The sequence below is a fragment of the Macaca nemestrina genome, chromosome 7 (genome assembly GCF_043159975.1).
Source record: "Macaca nemestrina isolate mMacNem1 chromosome 7, mMacNem.hap1, whole genome shotgun sequence".
NCBI lineage: Eukaryota > Metazoa > Chordata > Mammalia > Primates > Cercopithecidae > Macaca > Macaca nemestrina.
Genome location: NC_092131.1, coordinates 49,949,696 through 49,962,994, shown reverse-complemented (window position 1 = coordinate 49,962,994; position 13,299 = coordinate 49,949,696). Strand labels below are relative to the sequence as shown.

General features: G+C 40.4%; 1 protein-coding gene across 2 annotated transcripts in view; it reads right to left on the bottom strand.

Annotated features, from left to right (window-relative positions):
- Positions 1-13,299, bottom strand: part of ARMH4 (armadillo like helical domain containing 4) — a 158,984-nt gene that overhangs the window by 87,718 nt on the left and 57,967 nt on the right. For both annotated transcript variants that reach the window (XM_071100109.1, XM_071100110.1), the window contains exon 6: positions 11,153-11,410. In XM_071100109.1, coding sequence (XP_070956210.1) covers positions 11,153-11,410 — 258 coding nt within the window. The remainder of the gene's footprint in view (positions 1-11,152; positions 11,411-13,299) is intronic.

Below are 13,299 nucleotides of genomic sequence, written 5' to 3'. Positions count from 1 at the left end.
GATCTTTCAGCAGAAACTCTCCAAGCCAGAAGAGAGTGGGGGCCAATATTCAACATGCTTAAAGAAGAGAATTTTCAACTCAGAATTTCATATCCAGCCAAACTAAGTTTCACAAGTGAAGGAGAAATAAAATCCTTTACAGACAAGCAAATGCTGAGAGATTTTGTCAACACCAAGCCTGCCCTACAACAGCTCCTGAAGGAAGCACTAAACATGGAAAGGAACAACAGGTACCAGCCACTGCAAAAACATGTCAAAATGTAAAGTCGATCGATACTAGGAAGAAACTGCATCAACTAGCGACCAAAATAACCAGCTAATATCATAATGACAGGATCAAGTTCACACATAACAATATTAACCTTAAATGTAAATGGGTTAAATGGTCCAATTAAAAGACACAGACTGGCAAATTGGATAAAGAGTCAAGACCCATCAGTTTGCTGTATTCAGGAGACCCATCTCACATGCAGAGACACGCATAGGCTCAAAATAAAGGGATGGAGGAAGATCTACCAAGCAAATGGAAAACAAAAAAAGACAGGGGTTGCAATCCTAGTCTCTGATAAAACAGACTTTAAAGCAACAAAGATCAAAAGAGACAAAGAAGGCCATTACATAATGGTAAAGGGATCAATTCAACAAGAAGAAATAACTATCCTAAATATATATGAACCCAATACAAGAGCACCCAGATTCATAAAGCAAGTCCTTAGAGACTTACAAAGAGACTTAGACTCCCACACAATAATAATGGGAGACTTTAACACCCCACTGTCAACATTAGACAGATCAACGAGACAGAAAGCTAACAAGGATATCCAGGAATTGAACTCAACTCTGCACCAAGCGGACCTAATAAACATCTAAAGAACTCTCCACCCCAAATCAACAGAATAGACATTCTTCTCAGCACCACATCACACTTATTCCAAAATTGACCACATAGTTGGAAGTCAAGCACTCCTCAGCAAATGTACAAGAACAGAAATTATAACAAACTGTCTCTCAGACCACAGTGCAATCAAACTAGAACTCAGGACTAAGAAACTCAATCAAAACCACTCAACTACATGGAAACTGAACAACCTGCTCCTGAATGACTACTGGGTACATAACGAAATGAAGGCAGAAATAAAGTTGTTCTTTGAAACCAATGAGAACAAAGATACAACATACCAGAATCTCTGGGACACATTTAAAGCAGTGTGTAGAGGGAAATTTATAGCACTAAATGCCCACAAGAGAAAGCAGGAAAGATCTAAAACTCACACCCTAACATCACAATTAAAAGAACTAGACAAGCAAGAGCAAACACATTCAAATGCTAGCAGAAGGCAAGAAATAACTAAGATCAGAGCAGAACTGAAGGAGATCGAGACACAAAAAACCCTTCAAAAAAATCAATGAATCCAGGAGCTACCTTTTGAAAAGATCAACAAAATTGATAGACTGCTAGCAAGACTAATAAAGTAGAAAAGAGAGAAGAATCAAATAGATGCAATAAAAAATGATAAAGGGGATATCACCACCGACCCCAAAGAAATACAAACTACCATCAGAGAATACTACAAACACCTCTATGAAAATAAACTAGAAAACCTAGAAGAAATGGATAAATTCCTGGACACATACACTCTCCCAAGACTAAACCAGGAAGAAGTTGAATCCCTGAATAGACCAATAGCAGGCTCTGAAATTGAGGCAATAATGAATAGCCTACCAACCAAAAAAAGTCCAGGACCAGACGGATTCACAGCCGAATTCTACTAGAGGTACAAGGAGAAGCTGGTACCATTCCTTCTGAAACTATTCCAATCAACAGAAAAAGAGGGAATCCTCCCTAACTCATTTTATGAGGACAACATCATCTTGATACCAAAGCCTGGCAGAGACACAACAAAAAAAGAGAATTTTACACCAATATCCCTGATGAACATCAATACAAAAATCCTCAATAAAATGCTGGCAAACCGAATCCAACAGCACATCAAAAAGCTTATCCACCATGATCAAGTGGGCTTCAACCCTGGGATGCAAGGCTGGTTCAACATATGCAAATCGATAAACGTAATCCAGCATATAAACAGAACCAAAGACAAAAACCACATGATTATCTCAATAGATGCAGAAAAGACCTTTGACAAAATTCAACAGCCCTTCATGCTAAAAATTCTCAATAAATTCGGTATTGATGGAATGTATCTCAAAATGATAAGAGCTATTTATGACAAACCCACAGCCAACATCATACTGAATGGGCAAAAACTGGAAGCATTCCCCTTAAAAACTGGCACAAGACAGGGATGCCCTCTCTCACCACTCCTATTCAACATAGTGCTGGAAGTGCTGGCCAGGGTAATCAGGCAGGAGAAAGAAACAAAGTGTATTCAATTAGGAAAAGAAGAAGTTAAATTGCCCCTGTTTGCAGATGATATGATTGTCTATTTAGAAAACCCCATCGTCTCAGCCCAAAATCTCCTTAAGCTGATAAGCAACTTCAGCAAAGTCTCAGGATACAAAATCAATGTGCAAAAATCACAAGCATTCTTATACACCAATAGCAGACAAACAGAGAGCCAAATCATGAGTGAACTCCCATTCACAATTGCTTCAAAGAGAATAAAATACCTAGGAATCCAACTTACAAGGCATGTGAAAGATCTCTTCAAGGAGAACTACAAACCACTGCTCAAGGAAATAAAAGAGGACACAAACAAATGGAAGAACATCCCATGCTCATGGATAGGAAGAATCAATATTGTGAAAATGGCCATACTGCCCAAGGTAATTTATAGATTCAATGCCATCCCCATTAAGCTACCAATTACTTTCTTCACAGAATCGGAAAATACTACTTTAAAGTTCATATGGAACCAAAAAAGAACCCAAATTGCCAAGACAATCCTAAGTCAAAAGAACAAAGCTGAAGGCATCATGCTACCTGACTTCAAACTATACTATAAGGCTACAGTAACCAAAACAGCATGGTACTGATACCAAAACAGAGATATAGACCAATGGAACAGAACAGAGCCCTCAGAAATAATACCACACATCTACAACCATCTAATCTTTGACAAACCTCACAAAAACAAGAAATGGGGAAAGGATTCCCTATTTAATAAATGGTGCTGGGAAAAGTGGCTAGTCATAAGTAGAAAGCTGAAACTGGATCCCTTCCTTACTCCTTATAAGAAAATTAATTCAAGATGGATTAGAGACTTAAATGTTAGACCTAAAACCATAAAAACCCTAGAAGAAAACCTAGGCAATACCATTCAGGACATAGGCATGGGCAACGACTTCATGTTTAAGCACCAAAAGCAATGGCAACAAAAGCCAAAATTGACAAATGGGATCTAGTTAAACTAAAGAGCTTCTTCACAGTAAAAGAAACTACCATCAGAGTGAACAGGCAACCTACAGAATGGGAGAAAATTTTTGCAATCTACTCATCTGACAAAGGGCTAATATCCAGAACCTACAAAGAACTCAAACAAGTTTACAAGGAAAAAACAAATAACCCCATCAAAAAGTGGGCAAAGGATATGAACAGACACTTCTCAAAAGAAGACATTTATGCAGCCAACAGAAACATGAAAAAATGCTCATCATCACTAGCCATCAGAGAAATGCAAATCAAAACCACAATGAGATACCATCTCACACCAGTTAGAATGGCAATCATTAAAAAGTCAAGAAACAACAGGTACTGGAGAGGATGTGGAGAAATGGGAACACTTTTATACTGTTGGTGGTACTGTAAACTAGTTCAACCATTGTGGAAGACAGTGTGGGGATTCCTTAAGTTTCTAGAACTAGAAACACCATTTGACCCAGCCATTCCATTACTGGGGATACACCCAAAGGATCATAAATTGCTGCTATAAAGACACATGGACACGTATATTTATTGCGGCACTATTCACAATAGCAAAGACTTGGAACCAACCCAAATGTCCATCACTGACAGACCAGATAAAGAAAATGTGGCACATATACACCATAGAATACTATGCAGCCGTAAAAAAGGATGAGTTCATGTCCTTTGTAGGAACATGGATGAAGCTGGAAACCATCATTCTCAGCAAACTATCGTAAGAACAGAAAACCAAATACCGCATGTTCTCACTCATAGGTGGGAACTGAACAATGAGATCACTTGGACACAGGAAGGAGAATATCACACACTGGGGCCTGTTGTGGGGTGGGGGTAGGGGGGAGGGATAGCATTAGGAGATATACCTAATGTAAGTGACGAATTAATGGGTGCAGCACACCAACATGGCATATGTATACATATGTAACAAACCTGCATGTTGTGCACATGTACCCTAGAACATAAAGTATAATTTAAAAAAAAAAAAAGAAAAAAGTAAAGACAGCTATAATAATTCTCAAACAACAAACCGATAGCTTTATAGATCTGGAACATCAACCAAACTCTAAAGTAGCCAAAAATGATCTCTTCTTGAGATGGAACAATGCCACCCTCAAGCTCTCAACCAGAACTCATGAACTCAAACCAAATAAAGATAATAATTTAACCAGATTGGTCATGGGATTCTTAGAGGATAGAAGAGACATAGATGTGTATCACCAACAAGAGAAGAAAACAGAACAACACAGAAACCACGTGTGACACACGTGGTAACTGCCCCCTGGCTCCATCCATTCCACCCATCATGTGACTACATGCCCCTTGCCAACAATTGTTCAGATATGGCCATGAACCTAATCTCACCCAAGCAGGGGCATGGTATAGTCTACTGGGGGATTCTTGAAAGGCTGCCTCTCTCTTAAGAAAGAAGTACAGTGGCCAGGCACAGTGGCTCACACCTTTAATCTCGGCACTCTAGGCGGCCAAGGCAGACAGACCACTTGAGGTCGGGAGTGCAAGACCAGCCTGGCCAATATTGTGAAACCCCTCTCTAGTAAAAATACAAAAAATTAGCTGGGCTGTGGTGGTATGTGCCTGTTATCCCAGCTACTCGGGCAGCTGAGGCAGGTGAATCACTTGAACCCGAGAGGTGGAGGTTGCAATGAGCTGAGATCACACCACTGCACTCCAGCCTGGGACACAGAGTGAGACCCTGTGGAAAAGAGGAGAGGAGAGGGGAGGGGAGGGGAGGGGAAGGGAGGGGAGAGGCACAGTGGGCCAGGCACAGTAGCTCATGCCTGTAATCCCAGCACTTTGGGAGGCCAAGGCAGGCAGATCACTTGAGGTCAGGAGTTCAAGATCAGCCTGGCCAACATGGCAAAACACCATCTCTACTGAAAATCCAAAAATTACAGGCATGGTGCATGCCTGTAATCCCAGCTACTGGGGAGGTTGAGGCAGGAGAATCACTTGAAACCGGAAGGTGGAGGTTGTAGTGGGCCAAGATCACACCACTGCACTCCAGCCTGGGTGACAAAGTAAGACTCCATCTCAGAAAAAAAAAAAAAAGAAAGGAAGAAAGAAAGAAAAGAAAGAAAAGAAAAGAAAGGAAAGGAAAGGAAAAGAAAAGAAAAGAAAAGAAGAGAAAGAAAGAAAGAAAGAAGGACAGTGAAAAGACAGTTGCCTTCCTTCTCTGAACGATGTCTTTTCTTAAACCTGAAATTGTTGCAGCCATTGCAACTAAAAGGAAGCCAGCCTGAGGGCCAAATCAACACACCAAGGATGCACAGCAAAATGGAAAAAACTTGTGTCACTGCTGACAATTGGGGTTCTGCATCAATAGACCAGGAGTTTTATTTCTGGACTTCTTGTTTTGAGGGAAAAAAATGGATTTCTTCATTCTATAAACAAATTTAAGTTAGGATTTCTACAATCTGTACCTGAAGGCATTTTAACAAATATAGCAAGAAAAAAGAAATGAATTTCTAGGTATTAATTACATTGGAAATAAACATTAAAATAGATATCTTGATTCATCTTTGGTCATATTGATTTTTACACTTTAGGGAGGATAATTGTGTGATTTATTATAGCAACAGGATAAGAAGTAGTGTGGGTCACAAAGTCTGCTCTCTGTACAGGTTCTTGTTAATAAATGTGAAAATGAACCTGTTAGATGAGAGAAGAAATTAATTCTGCATATGTGAATAGAGAGCTTCCTATATGCTACTAGCATTTGACCCATCTGTCAATACACCTCATAAACATGGAACTTTCACTCCTGATGCTCTCTATCCCAACAACACACAGTTCACTCCACAGTCACAATTCCCAGAGGCAAGATAAAGAAACAAAGTTCTCTCCCTCCAAAGCTTCAGAGGCAATGCATATGTAACAGTGCAGAAAACAGAAGCACAGAAAATTTGAGGCCTGAATCTACTGCTTTGCCTTAGAAAGTCATCTATGTTCCTGCTCTTGGCACTTCACAGGAAGTGAGACTATAATCTATTCCAAGAGTTCGCATTATTTTTAGTTCACTACCCACCTCAATATGTTCATTTTTAAAATTTTATATGGGTTTTAGCATTTGCTTTGGAATATCATTCATATTGTAAAAATGGAGGTGATAACCTATAAATAAAACAACCCCATTTAAAAATAGGAATGAAGCGGACAGCCAATTAAAGTGTTATCATATTAAATAGAATTACTTTTCAAAGGATCTCAGTGTTTGCATTTTTATTGATTCATTACAGGAAAAAGTATATGTAATTTCACAATGTTTACACTCTGAGCATAGCTGCCATGAGGCTTTGCTTTCAAAATGCTGCTGCTCCTTAAATACCTATTGAAATCTGAATCCATTTCCTATAGAGGCTGTAATAAATTACCACAAACGTGTGGCTTCAGATAACACAAACGTATTACTTTGCAGTTCTGGAGGTCAAAAGTCTGAACTGGGTCTCACTAAGCTAAAACCAAGATATTGGCAGGGCTGTATTACTTCCAGAGGCCTTGGAGGAGAGTCAGTTTCCTTGCCTTTTCCAGCTTCTAGAGGCTGACAGCATTCCTTGGCTAATGGCTACATCACTCCAACCTCTGCTCCCATCATCACATCTTCTTTTCTGACTCTGAACCTCCTACTTCCCTCTTACAAGAACCTTTGTAATTATAATGAGCCCGCCCAATAATCCAGGATAACCTCCCTATTCCAATTTAAAGATCTTTAATTTTTTTTTTTTTTTTTTTTTTTTTTTTTTTTTTTTTTAGACAGCGTTTTACTCTGTCACCCAGGCTGGAATACAGTGGCATAATCATGGCTTATTCCAGCCTTAAACTCCTGGTGATATGGTCTGGCTGTGCCTCAACCCAAATCTCATCTTGAATTGGACCTCCCATAATCCCCATGTGTCCTGGGACGGACTTCGTGGGAGGTGCTTCGATTATGTGGGCAGTTTCCCCATGCTGTTCTCATAGTAGTGACTGAGTTCTCACAAGATTTGATGATTTTATAGGGGACTTTTCCCCCACTGCAATTTTCCTTCCTGCTACCATGTGAAGAAGGACATGTTTGCTTCCCCTTCTGCCATGATTGTAAATTTCCTGAGGCCTCCCCAGCCCTGCAGAACTCTGAGTCAATTAAACCTCTTTCCTTTATAAATTACCCAGTCTCAGGTATCTTTTCATAGCAGCATGAGAATGAACTAATACACCTGGCTCAAGTGATCCTCCAGCCTCAGCCTCCTGAGTAGCTGGGACTATAGGCACATACCACCCTCAGCTAACTTTTTGCAGTTTTTGTAGAGATGGGGTCTTGCTATGTGCCCCAGGCTGTCCTCAAATTCCTGGTCTCAAACAATCCTTCTGCCTCAGCCTCTCAAAGCACTGGGATTACAGATGTGAGCCACTGTGCCCAGCCTAAAGATCCTTAATTTAATCAAATCAGTAAAGTCTCTTTTTCCATGTAGGGCAATCTATTCACAGGTTCCAGATATTAGGACACGGACATCTTCAGGGAGTCATTATTCCACCTACCATAAAATCCATCACAAAGAAAGAAAGGGTTTCTACTATTTTACCTGACCTGAGAGTATTTAGTAAACTGTACCATTTAATATTGATCCAGAAGTTGTTATGAATTACTAGGAAATATTCCTGTCCTTCCAAGAAAAGGTTGGTGGGCTAATAAAATTCTAGACCTAGACACTCCTCAAACACAATCTTCTCACAGTAAGAAGAACAGTTTGAAATACTTGTTCCTTGCTTTGGTTCCCAGGACACCCACAATGCTGAAAATATGTTGACAAAATGAATTTATTAGAAAAAGAAGCAACAGCAAAAACTAAGAGACACCTAGAGAAACAGTAAATAACAAGAAAAAGTCTGATATATTTTTTAAAACTCAGGATCTGAAGAAATCATTTTTAAAAGCATAAAAAATTACTAAACTGGTATCACTAATTTAAGAAACTTAAGCTGTGGCTGGGCACGGTGGGTCACGCTTGTAATCCCAGCACTTTGGGAGGCCGCGGCAGGCAGATCGCCTGGGGTCAAGAGTTTGGGACTAGCACGGACAATATGGTGAAACCCTGTCTCTACTAAAAATACAAAAATTAGCTGGGCGTGGTGGCGGGTGCCTGTAGTCCCAGCTGCTCGGGAGGCTGAGGCAGAGAATTGTTTGAACCCAGGAGGCAGAAGTTGCAGTGAGTCAAGATCGTGCCACTGCACTCCAGCCTGGGTGACAGAGTGAGACTCCGTCTCAAAAAAAGAAGGAAGGAAGAAAGGAAGGGAGGGAGGAAGGGAGGGAGGGAGGGAGGGAGGGAAGGAAGGAAAGAAGGAGAGAAGGAGAGAAGAAGGAAAGAAGGAAAGAAGAAGGAAAGAAACAAAGAAACTTTAGTTGTCCAAAGGGACTGAAATCAGGAGTCAGGACAGGAGGAAAACAGATCTTTTTGTCCTAAGCCTCAAGCCTGACAAGCCTTAAAATTTAACTGCTATTAGCCAAAACAGGGAACAACGCAGGTGTTCATCAACAGGTGACCAGATGAGCAAAACATAACATATCCATACAATTGAATACTAGTCAACTATCTATATATGTGTGTGGACATGTGTGTGAGTGCATGCATGTGTGTACACATGTGTATGTTACATATAACAAGGAACAAACTACTGATACATACAACATAGTTGAATCTCAAAATCATTATGCTAAGTGATCTATGCCAGACACGAAATGGTATATACCATATGATGTCATTTGTACAAAATTCTAGAAAATGCAAATGAATCTATAGTGACCAAAGAAGGCCAGTGGTTACCTGGGGTTGGGGGCTGAGGGAGGGATGGACTGCAAAGGGGCATGAGGAATCACTGGTGGTGGGATGATGGAAATGCTCTGCAGCATGATTGTGATGGGGGTTGCATGGGTATATGTAACTCTCAAAACTCATCACATCGTACGCTTTCAGTGGGTGCAATTTATTGTGTATAATATATACCTCAGTAAAGTTGATTCCTTAAAAATCTGACTCCTATTCAGTGGTAAATTTGCATTGAGGAGCATGATCATACTACAGCCCAAATGATCATTTTAGCCTTGATTCAGAGCCTCCTTATAGTTTTCTAAGACCCTCCAATTACTTATAATTACTCACAGATGGCAAGTCCACTTCATAAGTGGTGAAACTTCATTTCTTTGACCACAATCCAGGGTAGATGCCATATAATGTTCCTAATTCTATGCTAAGGCAACCTTGTCTCCCTCACTCCTCTCTCCAATAAAGTGCTAGAGTGTCTGAATATCCATCCCGTCCATACTGAAAGGCTGTTTAACTGTACATGATACCTCCATATTATAAAGTTGTGCACAACCCAAGGAGTCACTTTATGTGTAGATTTTTGTCTGTTTTCAACCTGTTCTGTATAAGTTATCTTTGTATTTTGTATCTTATTTCATTCATTTCAATCCTGCTCATGTAGAACAGAAGGATTTCAGACCAAATATTCATTCACTTGTTCACAGACCAGAGTTCATCTTATTTTGTGTTTGTTTTATAGTCTTTTGATATTATAATATTTTGATACCCTTATAAGTTTTTATCAGTTTCATGTGACATGTTTTTAAAGTAATCATTGCCCAGTGCATGCTGAATTTGGCCAGAAAGTAATTCAAGAAATGTTGTCTGTCCACTGGAAGCCCATCCCTTTTTATCTTCTTCCTGTAGCATATTCCACAGGAAATCCCAGCTACATTTCAACTACAACGTATATGCCAATCTATAGAGTGCAACTCCCGGAATTACATTCAGAGCAAAGGCCCAGACCAACTTCCAAGTTTTCAATGACATATCCCCAAAACTAGTACTTTTACCAGTTTTTGTGACACTTAAACCTAACATCTGCCACACTGAAGGAATCAGTATGCCCAGTTGTGAAAGACTAGGAGCATTTTAGGAAGAGTTTCTTTGGAGAAGAGATTACTTCACCTCAGGTCAAGGGAATAGGGCCTCAAGGAGTCACTGAGAGCTTAAGAGTGTCTCCCCCTGACGAGAGGAAAAGGACAGACTGGGGAGCTTCCCTGCTGATGTGGAAGGAAGAGCTGAGGAGTAGCCTGCATCCTCCAAGTCTCTTACCACAAGCACAGGCCACAAATAAGAGAGGGTGAGCACGGAGTGGTCTGGCCACCGTAGCTGCTGAAATGAAATTGTGTTTGACAAGGTAATGCAACCACAAGACTGAACAGAAAAATCATGGGGACTGCGCAACTGCTCGCCTACAAGCAGGGGAAGAACTTCCCCTAGGGAACAAATTCCCAAAGGACAGAGTGGAACAAAAAATGGATTTGTTCTTTGACTCTTTCCCCTGGTGCTACTTGTCCAGCATCCTGGTTACACATATCTCCTCCCTGCGCAGATGTCCTCCCAAAGCCTACAACTGTCTCCCAACTGGGAAGGAAAAACTGAATTTCTTCCAAAAATCAGGCAACCGTGCTCATAATAGGCAGCTGGAGACTGTTTGGAGCCTGGCTACTTAAGGGCATAAATATAAACTCATCGAAGAAATAAACTGACAATTTTTAATTTTTAATTATCAGTTATTTCTTCGATGAGTTTATACTTATATTCTTAACCACCCATAAATGTAGAAACTACCCATAAACACAGAAAATCCATTTTACTGTACAATAGATGGCAATGAAAGAAGGCTGTCATCTTAGAAATATAAAAGGAGGGGAGAAGGGAGGAAAAGGGAAATACACATGACTCTTACCCAGGCCTTGATTCTGCTGTTCCCACTCGAGGGCATCTGGCACCTGGTAGGTAGCTCCCTCCAACAGGTCCATGTTTCCCTGCTCTAAGCCTGGTTCCTGGGATGTGATACCAGGGAGAGTGAAACCTGGCAGCTCAGTGTCACCATCCAAGCCCTCATCCAGCGAGTCTGCATCTTTATCTTCCTCATCTTCTTCCTCATCTTCCTCTTCTTCATCTTCATCTTCTTCGTCTTCTTCATCCTCGTCTTCTTCTCCCTCTAGGCAAAAAGAAATCAAAGGGAAGCATAAACATAAAATGAGTTTATGCTGAAACAAATGAATCCTTGGAAATGATCCAAACACTACAAAATAATTGTTTGGCCTTTTGAAACACATCTTTATAGCCAAAGTCAGACAATGTGAACTTTGTAGGATTATACACCCACCACATGTCCTAGAGTTTAAACTTTCAAAACCATAGTTATGTCAGCTCAGTATCAGGTGTCATGTTTACCGGGAGTCAAAGTTCAAGTAATATGATTTGTTATTAAAGTTATTTATATTTACAAGGGTAGTGAACATCCCCTTGCTGTTTTCTGGAGATCATTAAAAGTTTATCAGTTAGCACACTGGGATACTAACAGAACTTAAAAGAAGCTGTTCCCATCCCTTTATAGCTCATAATGTTAAAGGAGACAATTCATTATTTTGGCATGGTTTTTTCTATTCATCCACATCAGTGAGTAGAACTCACAACAATGTTAAGTAAGGAGCACATAAATTCACTCTTGGATCTTGTTCTCTCTAAGGAAGAGTAATCCAAGAAACTGGAAATAATTGCATCAACATTCTCAATCCAACTCTAAAGGAATTGGGAAATGGGATATTCACCAGGAGTGGTCAGAAAGGCAACACATTAAAAATTACCATTATCCCATTATCTTCATTGTAAGAGTTAACATTCACAATTTGCCATTTTCTTGATTTTTTTTTTTTTTTTTTGATACGGAGTCTTGCTCTGTCACCCAGGCTGGAGTGCGGTGGCATGATCATGGTTCACCGTAGTCTCAAATTCCTGGGCTCAAGCAATCCTCCTCCCTCTACCTCCCACAATACTAGTATTATAGGTATGAGCCACGGCACTTCACCACAAGTTGTCATTTTCAATGCTTCAAGTGGAGTGGGTTTAAGGAACATAAGATCCCCAATTTCATTTTGTTTCACCAATGTTAATCTCCTAGCAACACTTCAAGGCCCCATCCTCACCATGGATGCACCCCTGAAGCCCCTGGTAAGTGCCCACAAAGTTCACAGAAGGCCTTCCCTTTGGTCTCTCCCCTTGATTCTCGGCACAGCAGTTACTGCAACAGGTAATTCTCCCCCATAGTGAAGAAAAGAAGGAAGGAAGAACAACGGGAGCCACCCAAGAATTTTGAGACTCTCCTTTTCTGCTTCTACACAACTTTCTACACACACACTACCTTTCCTCTATCATTTAGAGGTTTTCTAAATTTTAAAAAAATCAACCTTTAATCTTTTTTTATTCTTTTTTTTTTTTTTGAGATGGAGTCTCGCTCTGTTGCCCAGGCTGGAGTGCAGTAGCTGGATGTCAGCTCACTGCAAGCTCTGCCTCCTGGGTTTATGCCATTCTCCTGCCTGCTGGGACTACAGGCGCCCGCCACCTTGCCCAGCTAGTTTTGTTTTTTTTTTTTTTTTTTTGTATTTTTTAGTAGAGACGGGGTTTCACTGTGCTAGCCAGGATGGTCTCGATCTCCTGACCTCGTGATCCGCCCGTCTCGGCCTCCCAAAGTGTTGGAATTACAGGCTTGAGCTACTGCGCCCGGCCAATCTTTTTTTATTCTTATATGTCCTTTAACTTCGTAGGATTAATATCTGTCACTATTCTAAAAATTCAACAAATATTTATCAACCCCCAATGGGTGATGTTGCAGACACTAGGGACAAAGCAATAATGCCTCTGCCTTTATGGAGCCCATATGCCACTCAGCGAGACTCACAGCAAACAAACAGATATACCAATAGACAGGTGACTCTACACTCTCATTAAAACTGGCAAGAAGATAGAAAATGCCAGGCACTGCTATTTTAGAAAGGGAGATTAAAGAAAGCTTTCCTGACAAGGTAAAGTTCGAACAGAGGCCATACC